The sequence below is a fragment of the Marmota marmota genome, unplaced genomic scaffold (genome assembly GCF_001458135.2).
Source record: "Marmota marmota marmota unplaced genomic scaffold, marMar, whole genome shotgun sequence".
Taxonomy (NCBI): domain Eukaryota; kingdom Metazoa; phylum Chordata; class Mammalia; order Rodentia; family Sciuridae; genus Marmota; species Marmota marmota.
The window spans coordinates 4,237,504-4,250,172 of NW_025999862.1; the positions used below are offsets into that span (position 1 = coordinate 4,237,504).

The window sequence follows — 12,669 nt, forward strand, 5'->3', positions numbered from 1 at the left end:
AGGAATCTAACCCAGAATCCTTTACCAACTTCCCAGACCTTTTTTATTTTGACATAGGGTCTCACTAAGTTGCTGAGGCTGACCTTGAACTTGTAATCCTCCTCTCTCACTCGCTGGGATTATAGGTCTGTGCCATCATGTCCAGCAACTTGAGACATTTGCTTGGAGAGAAAGTTTACCTTTACTTTTCTGCACTATGAGTTGAAATATCTGTCTTTTCTCAGCAGAATGGATTAAATGTCTAACAGAAAAATGGGTACAGAATTATTTAGTCCACCTTACCTATGGGGGAAAGAATACTATTCAATGAATCAGACAGGATTCATCGAGTCTGTCAGGATGTGTGACCATTTCTGCAGAAGAAAGAACACATCTATACAAGCACTTACCAAGACAGTTGCAAGCCGGAGCTTCTGATTCTTTTGTTGCAGCCGCCAGCTTTTTTGCAGGGTTACTAAGAAAGTTCACGGCATTATTAAAACTTGTCTGTACACCATCTACCATTGAAAAATCTAATGTTTCAACACTAGATGAACAGACCGTCTCTTCAGTTTTGATAGAAACCACTCTAATTCCTCCTGAACTTCCTGCATTTACATTCCTGAGAATATGTGCAGGGTCTGGTAAGGGTGTCTCATAACAGACACCAGGCAATGTTGTCAGTCTCTGATGCACAAGATGCTCTTGAACATCTTCTTGAAACTGTGTTTGGTCATCAATAGCCATCACATTAGCACACTGGTTAGGTGGAAAGGAGGCCAGGGGCAAAAGATGAGCTTTCTGATTGACATTCACTGTTGACTGTACCTGAGAATTACAAGCTTTGTCTGTAAACTGCTGCCCATCAGATTCTGTTTTGTTAGGAAATAATGGGAGAGAATCCAATGGTTCAACCTTCATCATTTTTTGCTGTACTGATTCAGTGTATCTCTCAAATTTTATCTGAGTGAGTGGAGGAAATAATTTTTTCTGTTGTAGGGATAAACTGGCTTGAGTCAGTGGTTTGAGTACTTTACCAAAATGAGGAATTTTCCCCAGCAGAATAGGAAAATCATGTGACCCAAATTGACCAAATCTTTGAAATTTGGATGCTACCCAAATATCATGTAACTTACTATACTCATAGGACAACTGCTCCTGCTGCTTCTGCTCGTTTTCTTGACAGTTTATAGCCAGAGGCCTCTTTTTCCGACGATCTCTTGATGGGATAGATTTTGTCTTTTTCTGGGTTGTGTTCTTTCGCTTTGGTAATGATGGAGCTTGATTATTTTGCACACTTGGTGGTGGTTTCTGTTGAATTGTGCCCTTGTCCTGACTAATTTTTTGCTGCACGTTATATGGAACAATGCTGGTTGGGGTACTTTCAATATTCTTTTCCTCTGGTTTTACATAGTTGAAATTAATGATTGATGCAAGTTGTGTTAATTGTGTTGCAACATCTTCTTCAATTTGACTGTAGGATACATCTTGACTTGATGGATCATCTTTTGAATTTAAACTTTTATTATTGTCCAATAACTGGTTAGATTGCTCCAATTTATTACTTCTTGGCGACAAGTGAGGCAAGTCACTAGTTCTGCCTTCCAATGCACTTTTATTGGTATCAATATTAGATGAATTTGATTTTGGGGAAAAAAGGGAGTCCGAATTTGATACTTTTGAACGTTCATGTGGTTCTGCAGATGCTTGGTTAGTGGCTGAGCTGTGCTGTGACTTGGACATGGTATTTTGGCCATTGAACACTACTGTGTTGCATGAACTTTCCTTTTGGAGAGGTGGACAGTTATGAAGGGTTGGTGAGTTTGGGTCATTGAGGTCTTTTGTTACAGAATAGAGGATAACTTTGTAACTATTACGGAAACAAGCTGTTGTCTGATCTGTTTCTTCATCCTTCTCTGACTTCGATGGTGAAGAATTCTCTGATGGGGTTTCTGACAGTTGTGTGAGGGCCTCTATGGCGACCAATTGTTCTATAGTTAAATTCCTATCTTGCATCATGGATAAAATACATGATGTAACTGGAGACCCATCTTTTGTTTCTTTACGTGGTATGTTCTCAGGAGGTTTTGGTTGATCACCTTCATTGTATGCATTAGTATGAGTATTTAAGTTTGCAGAATTTTCAACGAATATGCAGTTAAAGCCAGGCTGTGGGAAGGGTAACATATGACTCTTCCCCTTGAGATGACCACCACTTGCACTAGAAGGAATAGAGCTCATGGCATTGTTATGATTGGCAGTATCTTTCAAAAATTTACAGGGATTGTTTTCCAATGACTTATCAAATTCTTCAATATTAAATTTGTTAAATGACACATTTGTTTCACTTGGTAAACACTGTACATTTGTAATGCCATTACTTATTGTTGGTACAAACAACTTAGGAAGTTTAATTTCTTCCTTATCATCTTCAGAGTTTTTTGATTTTTCAGCCTCTGTTACACTTTCTCCTTTGACCTGATCTGTTAAATGTATTTTCTTGTTTTGTGTCCACCTCTCCACCTTGATACCTGTCATGCTTTCTTCATTTTTAGTTACATTTTCAAGGGGATGTGTATTCAATTCCAAACTCTTTTCTTCCCCATAACCACATCTGCTGAATTCCATGGATTCTGACTTCGGGCCATTTACTGATTTGTTGTCAAAATCTACCTGTAAAATAAATACAGAAATTACCCGTATTAACTACTTAAATATCAAAGTTACAACAAAAGGAACTTTATAATTTAATATCAACGAAATGTGAAGTCTCTATGGATATAACCTAAAAGATTATTATTTCTGCCTTTCATACATTCAGATAAGACATAAAATACCAAAAAGTAGAATACAGGATGAGAGAAAAAAAATTAGAAACTATCATAATATCATGCAGATTAATGTCAAAACTTCATGTCTATTTTCTTTTCTCTTTGGTAGCATGGATTAAACCCAGAGGCACTTAACAACTGAGCCAAATCTCCATTCCTTTTTATTTTCAATTTTCAGACAGAGTCTCACTTGGTTGTTGTCCTCAACAAATCTTTGTTGCTTTGAACTTTCAATCCTCCTGAGGTGCTGGGATTCTAGGTATGTGCTACCACACACAGCTCAAAATCACATGTCTTTTAAACAAACATCCATTCCTTTTTCCATATGTAGTTATAAAATATTTAATATTGGCTTCATTCAATGGGCAATATCAATCATTTAAATGCTAATTGAATTGACAAAAACCTTACATACAAAAACAATACAAATCCTAATTGTTGAATTTTCACAAAATGAATAGTGATGTACCCAGTTCTTAAGCAAGAAACTCCTCTGTCCTGTCTTCAATCAGCCTTCAACAGATAAATATTGTCCAGATAAGTAAGATCATAGACTTCTTTCTTTTCTTTCTTGGTACTGGGGAGTGAAACACGGATTCTTTGACTCTGAATTACACCCCTTTCCTTTTCATTCTGTATTCTGAGACAGGGTCTCACTAAGTTGCTTAGGACCTCATTAAATTGCTGAGGCTGGCCTTGAACTGGCAATCGTCCTACCTCAACCTCCCAAACTTCTGGGATTACAAGCATGTGCCACTGGACCCAGCACATCATAGATTTCTTTTTTTTTTTTTTTTTTTTGAAAGATGAGAGTGAAAGAGAGGGGGGAAGAGAGAGAGAGAGAATTTTTTAATATTTATTTTTTAGTTTTCGGCAGACACAACATCTTTGTTGGTATGTGGTGCTGAGGATCGAACCCGGGCCACACGCATGCCAGGCGAGCGCCCTACCACTTGAGCCACATCCCCAGCCCCATCATAGATTTCTTATGCTTATTTTCAAAGTTTACATTATACTTTTGAGATACATCTACCTTGTTAGGTATACTTATACTCCATTAATTCTCACTACTGTAATTTCTACACTGACTAACCAACAATTTAATTACTCAATACAACATACATAAACTACTTAGCATTTCAGAAACCCTGAGTTCCATATTCAGCAATGTAAAATAAATTTTTTATAAAAATTAACCACTGAGCAAATGCACTGTGTAGTTGATAAGTTAACAGACTTGGGTATATCTAGAGTTAAAAATATCTGGGGTTTTTTTGGTATGTGTGTGGTATTACAGATTGAACCACCATGCCTAGCAAAAGTTATCTCTTTCTTAATACTAGAGGAAATTTTGATTCCAATTCATAGAATACAACAAATATGAATTCTAGTCAAAATAAGCATCAAACACAAACATACACACACAGAGGTATTGGGTATTGAACCCAGAGGCACTTTACCACTGAGGTATATCAAAGCCCTTCTTATTTTTTTGTTTTTAGATAGGGTCTCACTAAGGCTAGCTTTGAACTTGTGATCTTCCTGCCTCAGCCTTCCAGAGTCAATGGGATTACTGGCATGCACCACTGCTCCAAGCACTACAATTGTTTTGAAACAAAGGTATTTGTTTAAAAGGAAAGAGGTTTCAGGATAAACAGATGGTCAGTTTGCCAAAATAGACATGGCTTATATCAGAGTTCAGAAAACTTTTCCTGTCAAGGATAGAGAATAAACATTTTGGACTTTATAGCCCATACATCTCCATTACAACTACTCCTGTTATAATGGGGGGAAAAAAACAGCCAGATAATTTGGGAGAAAAAAAAAAATGTGGCTCTATTCCAGTAAAACTATTTATGGAAACAAAAATGTGAATTTCGTGTAAAATTTACAACACCTACAAACACAAAGATGAGTAAGGAAAGATAGTCCTCCTCAATACATATAAAATTAATAGGCTGAGGACATAGCTCAGTGGTAAGAGTACTTGGCTGGCACACTAGATAAGACCCTGGCTTTGATCACCAACACAAGGTGGTGGGGGTAGCATGGGGTTTGACACCTACAATGTAACAGTAATGAAATAAACAAGTGCAGATATGATGTTATCATCCCTTTTCTTGTGAGACCCATGAACATTTATCTAGCCCAGATGAAACACCAGTAAGATAAAACCAAAAATGCTAACACTACTTATATCACTGCAAAATGGAACTGAAAATGGGGAGTTTCATTTTTCTTTTTTACAGATATGCATATCTAAGTACACTGAGGATACATTGCCCAACAATGATATATTGAAGTTCTTTTAAGAATTATGTACCAGAAGATCTTCATAACAAATTCATATTAATTAATGAGTTTAATTAAAAACAGCAGAACTTTGTTACTAAGCTTATTCCATCACTTTAAAACACTAGGTGCCATAGATCTGTAAATATGTGAAAACATGCCTTGACACAGCCATCTATTAAAGTAAGACTTAGAAAACAGTTTTGTGAGCAAGTCGCTATGGCACAGGAGCTACAGGAGGCTGAGGGACAAGGACCACAAGTTTAAGGCCAGCCCAAACAATCAAGTAAGGCCCTAGGCCCCACAAACAAAAAAGGCTGGGGAAGCAGCTTCATGTTAAAGCATCCCTGGATTCAATATCTTATGATATACACAAAATAAGTAAGTAAATACATATATAGAAAACAGGTCGGTGGATTCCATTTTGGTGGAAGCCAATTATATTTCCTTTTTCTGTTTTCTCAAAAGTAACCACTGAATTACAAAAGCATTCTATTAAATGTGTGTGCATGTGTGTTCTTACATGGTTAATCTTTTTCTGATACCTGCTGTTTATATTGCAACTGGGTGCCTATGATATCTCTGTAGGGTGGGGAATTCAAGTTCAGGTGTGGTCAAAAGTTAATAATCTAGGCCTGGCATGATAACTCAAACCCAGTGATTTGGAACACTGAGGCAGGAGGGATCTCAAAGTTTGAGATGTTGACAATTTATGGAGACCTTGTCTTCAAATTAAAGACAAAACAAAAACAACAGGGCGAGGACTGTGGTTGTAGCTTAGTGTTTGCCTAGCATGTACAAGGCCCCAATACCACAAGAAAAAAATAGTTAATTATAGAAAAATAATTTTGAAAGGAAGACTCAGAGTGTAGCTGAGTGGTAGAGAACTTGTACAACATACATGAGGACCTGAGTTCAATCCTGAGTACCAGAAACAAAAATAAAACAAAACAAAAGAAGTAAAACTATTTATTGGCAGTGACAGGATCAAACCCAGGGCCTCATGCACACTGCATGAGCACTCTAACACTGAACTACATCTCAAGTTCCTGAGTTTTGCAATTTATCCTGTAACATAACAATTTCAAATTTGAAGATTTATTGTACTGTTAAAATTGTACATAATGACAGTGTATTTTATATAAATAATATACATGTAAAAGCATTTTATATATATACATGTACATAATGTTTTGAAGGTTATTATAACAAATGATTAAATATATCCAAATGTTCATTTATAGGAAGTAGATTGTGATGCCTACATAGTACTATGTAGCCGAAAAAGAGTAAAAATATTTCCATTCCTATGGGCTGGGGTTGTGGCTCAGAGGTAGAGCACTTGCCTAGCAAGTGTGAAGCACTGGATTTGATCCTTAGCACCACACGAAAATAAAAAGGTATTGTGTCCACCTACAACTAAAATTTATTTACAAAAAATTTATTTTAAAAAAAATTTCCCATTGCTAATACGCAAAGTTGTCCAGGATACACTGGTACTTTAAAAACTGAGGGCTGAACCCAGTGCTGGTTTGGCACAGGCTTATAACCCCAGGTGGTAGGAAGGCTGAAGCAGAATAATTGCAAAACTGAAAAAAAAAAAAAAAATTAAGCAGCTTAGCAAGATACTCCCTCAGAAGAAAAGAAAAATGGCTGGGGTTGTACCATAGTGATAGAGGGCTTGATGTTAGATACTGTAAAAAAAAGGAAAAAGTGAGTCTGGTAGGGGAAGGAGAAGCAGCTTGGGAGTGAACACTTGATTAGCAAGCTGGGGTCATAGGGTTCAATTCTCAGCACCAAAAATAAATAGAACATAGAGCCTGTGTAATAGAAAAAAAAATTAAAAGGAAGGGCTGGGGATATAGCTCAGTTAATTGGTAGAGTGCTTGCCTCCCATGCAATCCCCAGCACCGCCCCCCCCACACACACATACAAAAGAAACTAACTATTACCTAGTATGCAGAGAAAAAAGAAAAAGAAATACTAGTTGTCATGTTGACAGTAGGAAGGTTAGAAGCAAGAATACATAAGAAAAATACATACTTTTAGTTGTAGTTGGACACAATATGTTTATTTTTATATATTTTTATGTGGTGCTGAGGATCGAACCTAGAGCCTCACACGTGCTAGGTGAGCGCTCTACCACTGAGCCACAACCACAGCCCAGAAGCAAGAGTTTTTCATTTTTATTTCTTTTTGGTAGTACTGGGAAATTGAACCCAGAGGCATGCTAGGAGAGAGCTACACTCACAACCCTGTTTAATACTGAAATAGAGCTTTCTAAGAAAACCAAATTTAAAAGCAAAGGAAAGCTGGTGTGGTGGAACATGCCTTTACTCCCAAGAACTCTGGAGGCTGAGGCAGGATGATGCAAGTTCAAGGACAGTCTCCCTAATTTAGCAAAGACCTTAGAAATTTACCAAAACAAATAAAAAGGGCTGTGAACATAGCTCAACAAGCTTCACTGGGCTACATTCCCAATACCCACAGCCCAGGCCCCCAAAAGGCAAAGGAAAGATTAAGCAGGTACCCAAAGGGTTACCTAAAGATTCTAAAATGAGAAGAATTCTAAAATGAATACGTGGCTCCAAAGCCTCAAGCAGAAGAATCACAAATCCAAGGTTAGTCTCTGAAACTTACTAAAAGCCCGTCTCAAAAAAAAATAAATAAATAAACTGGCTGCAGTGTTGCACGCCTATAATCACAGTGACTGGGGAGGCTGAGGTAAGAGGATGAACTCCAAGTTCACTGCTGGGCCCAGCAACTTAGCAATGTCCAAAGCATCTTAATGAGACACTTGTCTCAAAATAAAAAATAAAAGGGGCTGGGGATGTGGCAAAGCACTCCTGGGTTCAATCTCCAGTACCAAAAATATAAAATGAACGTCTAAGGCAAAACCAAAACCAAAACTATCTTTCAAACTAAACCTGCAAAAAAGATACCTCATTTTCCATGATCAATTCCAGCCACTTACTTTATCAACTTTTCTTATCCCAATATTCTTTCATCTCTCTCTACTCTGTCCATAATCAGCAGCTGAACCCACTTAGTTGGAGTCAAAGAAAAGTACAGGATCTTCACTCACCCCACCTTCTGTGACTTTTCTATGCCTGGACCTTCTGGGAGCTACAGTGGAAACTAGAGAAGTTTCCCACTTCCCCTTCACTACAGGTTTCTTTTTTATTCTAATTTTTCATGGCAACACCCAACAAAAACTCCACCCTAATCTAGCCACTGGATCTTTAAATCCAAAGTCCTTTATTAACTCAAGGGTGGAGTGAAGGGAGGCTGGAAGAGGGGCAGTATGTTAATAGAGAAAAAGGGTTCTAAAGCATAGACAGTGTAAATTGAAATATTGATTCAAAATCTAGAATCAATATTTCAAATATTGATGCCGGGCCATATGCCTGGCATGCGTATGGCCCGGGTTCCATCCTCAGCACCACATACAAACAAAGATGTTGTGTCCGCTGAAAACTAAAAAATAAATATTAAAAATCTCTCTCTCTCTCTCTCTCTCTCTCTCTCAAAAAAAAAAAAAAAAAGAAGAACCTAAATCTGCACAACTTTGGCAATCATCCTAGCATCTTCCCTTTTTATTCAAATATCTTAATGACTTTCTCAGTTGTCAAAGTCCTTAGATACTATAGACTTGGTCTTTATAGAATAAAAAACCCTAAAGCCTTGGTGTTCCCTAGAGCTTCACCCACACTTCAGGTCCCCTATGTAGGTGTGTTTTCTCCAACCTACCCCTAGAGGACTCCAAAGTGAAGTCTAATCCTTTTTATTCTTCTGTCTTCTCAAGATCAGTTTCACCCATTTGCAAGGTTAACAGCCCTCTACAGCATTCCCTGTGTTAATCTTTCCACCTTTTTTTAATGCCTTAACTGTTCCATTATACATATATGATTTTTTTCATTCTTTCTATTTATTTTTTTTTAATTTTTTATTGTTGGTTGTTCTTGATTTTTCTTTTCTTTTCTTAGATAAGTCTAGATAAATCCCACAGGGTGGCCCTGAACTTGAAATTCTCCAGCCACAGTCACTTGGCCTGTTATATATATATATTTAAGAATATGGGTTTTGCTGGAATCAAACAAGCGTTGAGTATACTCCCAGTTTCATGCTTTATACCCATATATCCTAGAGCAAATCCTTGCTCCAGGTTTTCCCCCTTTTTCTTGAGAAGGGGGAGGTGGGTGGGTACAAGGGATTGAACTTAGGGGTGCTTTACCACTGAGCCACTGCCCCAGCATTTTTATTTTGAGACAGGGTCTCACTAAGTAATGAGGGCCTCACTAAATTGCTGAGGCTGATTTTGAACTTGTGATCCTCCTGCCTCAGCCTCCTTAGTTGCTGGGATTATAGGCCTGTGCATTATGCCTGGTGTCCAATTTTTGTTTTGAATATAGCCCTTGCTGCTCTGTCACTGCAATTTATTTTTAAAATGGACATTTATTTCTCTTCCTCTCTCCCTGCTCCTCCTTATTGTCTAATCTCTCCCACTCCCCAATCTCAGGAGAAACTCAACCATTCTTCCTCACCCTAGGCAGAGTTATCTGTCCTTAAGCATACACCTACCCCAAGGAACAAGTAATTCAGACTTTGGGGATGGTATCAGAAGATCACTGACAGGACTATCACCCAAATTAACAAGTGAATTACAACTTCAGGGTAGAGAAGACTTGGAATATAGCCCTTGAATGATCTCTCTAAAATCCCCCCAGTTCCTGTGGATGGGCAGAACCACTGCTTTAGGAAAAGCAACAAACCTTTTTCCTTTTTCTCAAAACCCTGTCTTCATTATTGGATTGGCATGGGGACAAGGACAGACCTTTCTGCAATCCTAATATAAAGAAGATTCAGCTAATGGTACATGCCTATAATCCCAGCAGTTTGGGAGATTGAGGCAGGAGGATAGCAAGTGTGAAGACATTCTGCGCAACTTAGTGTGTCCCTGTTTGAAAATGATAATAAAAAGGTCTGGAGATGTAGAGTGGTAGAGTGGTAGAGTGACCCTGGGTTCAATCCCCAGTACCACAAAAATACATAAATAAAAATAAAAGGGGCTGCAGTTGTGGTTCAGTGATAGAGTGCTTGCCTAGCATGTGGAGGCATGGGTTCTCAGTAATGAACATAAATAAATAAAAACAAAGATCCATTCACCCCTCCCACCCCAAAAAAAGCAACAATGCAGGAGAACAATTACAACAAGTTCATTTTGGTACTAATTAACAAAGTTTAAGATTACAATGGACACTTAGAACAACATAATTTTTTTTAGTGGCTTCTTAGATTATGGGAATTATTATTCTGAACTCAATGCCTTTTTTTTTCCTTTTTTTTTTGGGGGGTGGTGCTGGTGCCTGTGAGGCAAGCACTCTACCAGCTGAGCTATATACCCAGTCCTCAATGCTTTTTAATTCAACAATTTGTAAAAGTACATTAATTCTGAGTAGTGGCACAATAGCACTGCTCATCAAAATACTGGCACCTTATATCCAAAGTCAATATATTCAGAGAGAGTACATACCAAGTTATTCAGGAAAGTCAGCAAGTTTAGAAGCCCATATGGACATTGATCCTGGAGGAGGTAGTAAAAGGTCAAGTTTTTCTTGGACTATAACCCTCATTATTTCTGGATATCCCTCATGTTTTATCTTTTTCCTAAAATTTTCAATTTATAATTAGGAGATATTCGTATTTAAAGATGTAATAGTAGAAGCAAACAGTAAACAAATTAAAACAACTACATATTCCATGGGCTGGGGATGTGGCACAAGTAGTAGCGCACTAGCCTGGCATGCACCGGGCGCTGGGTTCAATCATCAGCATCACATAAAAATAAAGATGTTGTGTCCACCAAAAACTAAAAAATAAATATTAAAAAATTCTCTCTGTCTCTTTAAAAAAAAAAAACCTACATATTCCAGATTACCTAACTCAGTGACAAAATTTCAATCTCACTAGTTTTACAAATGCAACTTATATAGACTCACCATAAAAGACAAATTCCCAAGACCCAGTTTATTATTGTTCTTCTTCTTATTATTATTTTTAAAGAAAATCTTGGTATGTTGCCCAAACTGGTCTTTAACTCCAGGCCTCATGTGATCCTCCTGCTTTAGCTTCCCAAACTAGCTAGGGTTAATATAGATATACATTGGTATAGGTATAAATAACACCAGCCCCAACCTCCATATTTTGTTTTCTTTAATTTTGCATTTTTAGAGATCAAACCCAGGGCATCCCTCATGCTAGGGAAGTGCTATATCACAGAGCTATCCTCACAGATCCTGAAGACCCTGTCTTTAAAAATATACCTGCACAGCTTCTTAAGATTTCTAGAAATTCATTCCCAGACAAATCCTGTTTTCCACTAAGGTTTGGTCTCTATCTCTCCTGTCTGGAATGCTCCCCAGATTAAAGATAATGTTCCTGGACCTTGCCTAATTCCATCCAAAAGGTCATTAGATAAGGAGTTAATTCTTAAACAAGGCATCAAAGAAAGGTTTGGACTTTCCATAATGCCCACAGGACCTTGAGTCTATAGCCAGCCACCTTCTCCTTAAAATCAACTTTCTCCTTAAAGAGAAAAATAATGTCCTTTTCTATCTTGGCTTTCTAAGAACATAGGCTCCATCAGCACTTGGCTGGTGATGATGTGCACAGAGGTGTTTACATAGAAAAGAAAAATCAGAGAGCCAAAGTTTTGAGATCTATAAATCTTCCTTTCCTGGCTTCATTCCTACAGAGTATAAGAAACTCAAGTCTTATCTATCTTAAGCAAACAAATTTTTTTTTTTCTTTAAACAAACTTTTTTTTTTTTTTGGAAGCTCAGTGACACAAGCAATTGATCACTTCTACTGGGGGGGGGGCGAAGACAGGAGGATGGTAAGTTTGAGGCCAGCATAACTTTCCAATAAAAATTAGCTCCCACCCTATGCAACTACATCATTTGATAATTAATCATCTCCAAATAATTATGTAATGACCATCTGTCCATCGAGCTTAATAATAATCCACTATAATTAGATATTTTTCCCCACCACTATATTAAAACTGCTCAAGGTTCACCAATGTCCTGGGGTGACAAATTTAATGAACTTTCAGATTTTAGAAAACCAGATTTTAAAACAGCCCCTGTATGGTCCCCTTTGTTGACATGCCTGACCCCCACCACTACCTCTACTCAAGTTGTAAATATTGGAATCCAGGTGTGCTTTCCCAGTGAGCTACATTGTAATCTCTTTTTATTTTTTGAGACAGGGCCTTACTAAATTGCTGTGGCTGGCCTTGAATTTAAGATTCTCATTCCTCAACCTCCTAAAAAGCTAAAATTTCCGGATGGTGCCAGCCCAGAATGCCATGCTTCCTCCAGTTTGGTCCAGAGGTAAAAACACCATAAAGATTCAAAAACTAGGTAGGCGAGTGGGCGTGTGGCTCAGTGATGGAGTCCTGGCTTAGCATGTTTGAAGCCCTGGGTAGGAAGGTAAGTAGAAATGTAGGTAGATTAAGACAGAGGGGGGAAAAAAGATAAAGAAGAAGAAAGAGTGAAGCTGGGAA

The 12,669-nt window shown here is 37.8% G+C and overlaps 1 protein-coding gene across 15 annotated transcripts in view; it reads right to left on the reverse strand.

The window, feature by feature from the left end:
* The window catches only part of Tet1 (tet methylcytosine dioxygenase 1), a 130,272-nt gene that overhangs the window by 48,945 nt on the left and 68,658 nt on the right, over positions 1-12,669 (reverse strand). For 14 of the 15 annotated variants that reach the window (XM_015500563.2, XM_048809857.1, XM_048809863.1 and 11 more), the window contains one exon: positions 390-2,652. In XM_015500563.2, coding sequence (XP_015356049.2) covers positions 390-2,652 — 2,263 coding nt within the window. The remainder of the gene's footprint in view (positions 1-389; positions 2,653-12,669) is intronic. The other variant, XM_048809870.1, reaches the window with a different exon arrangement.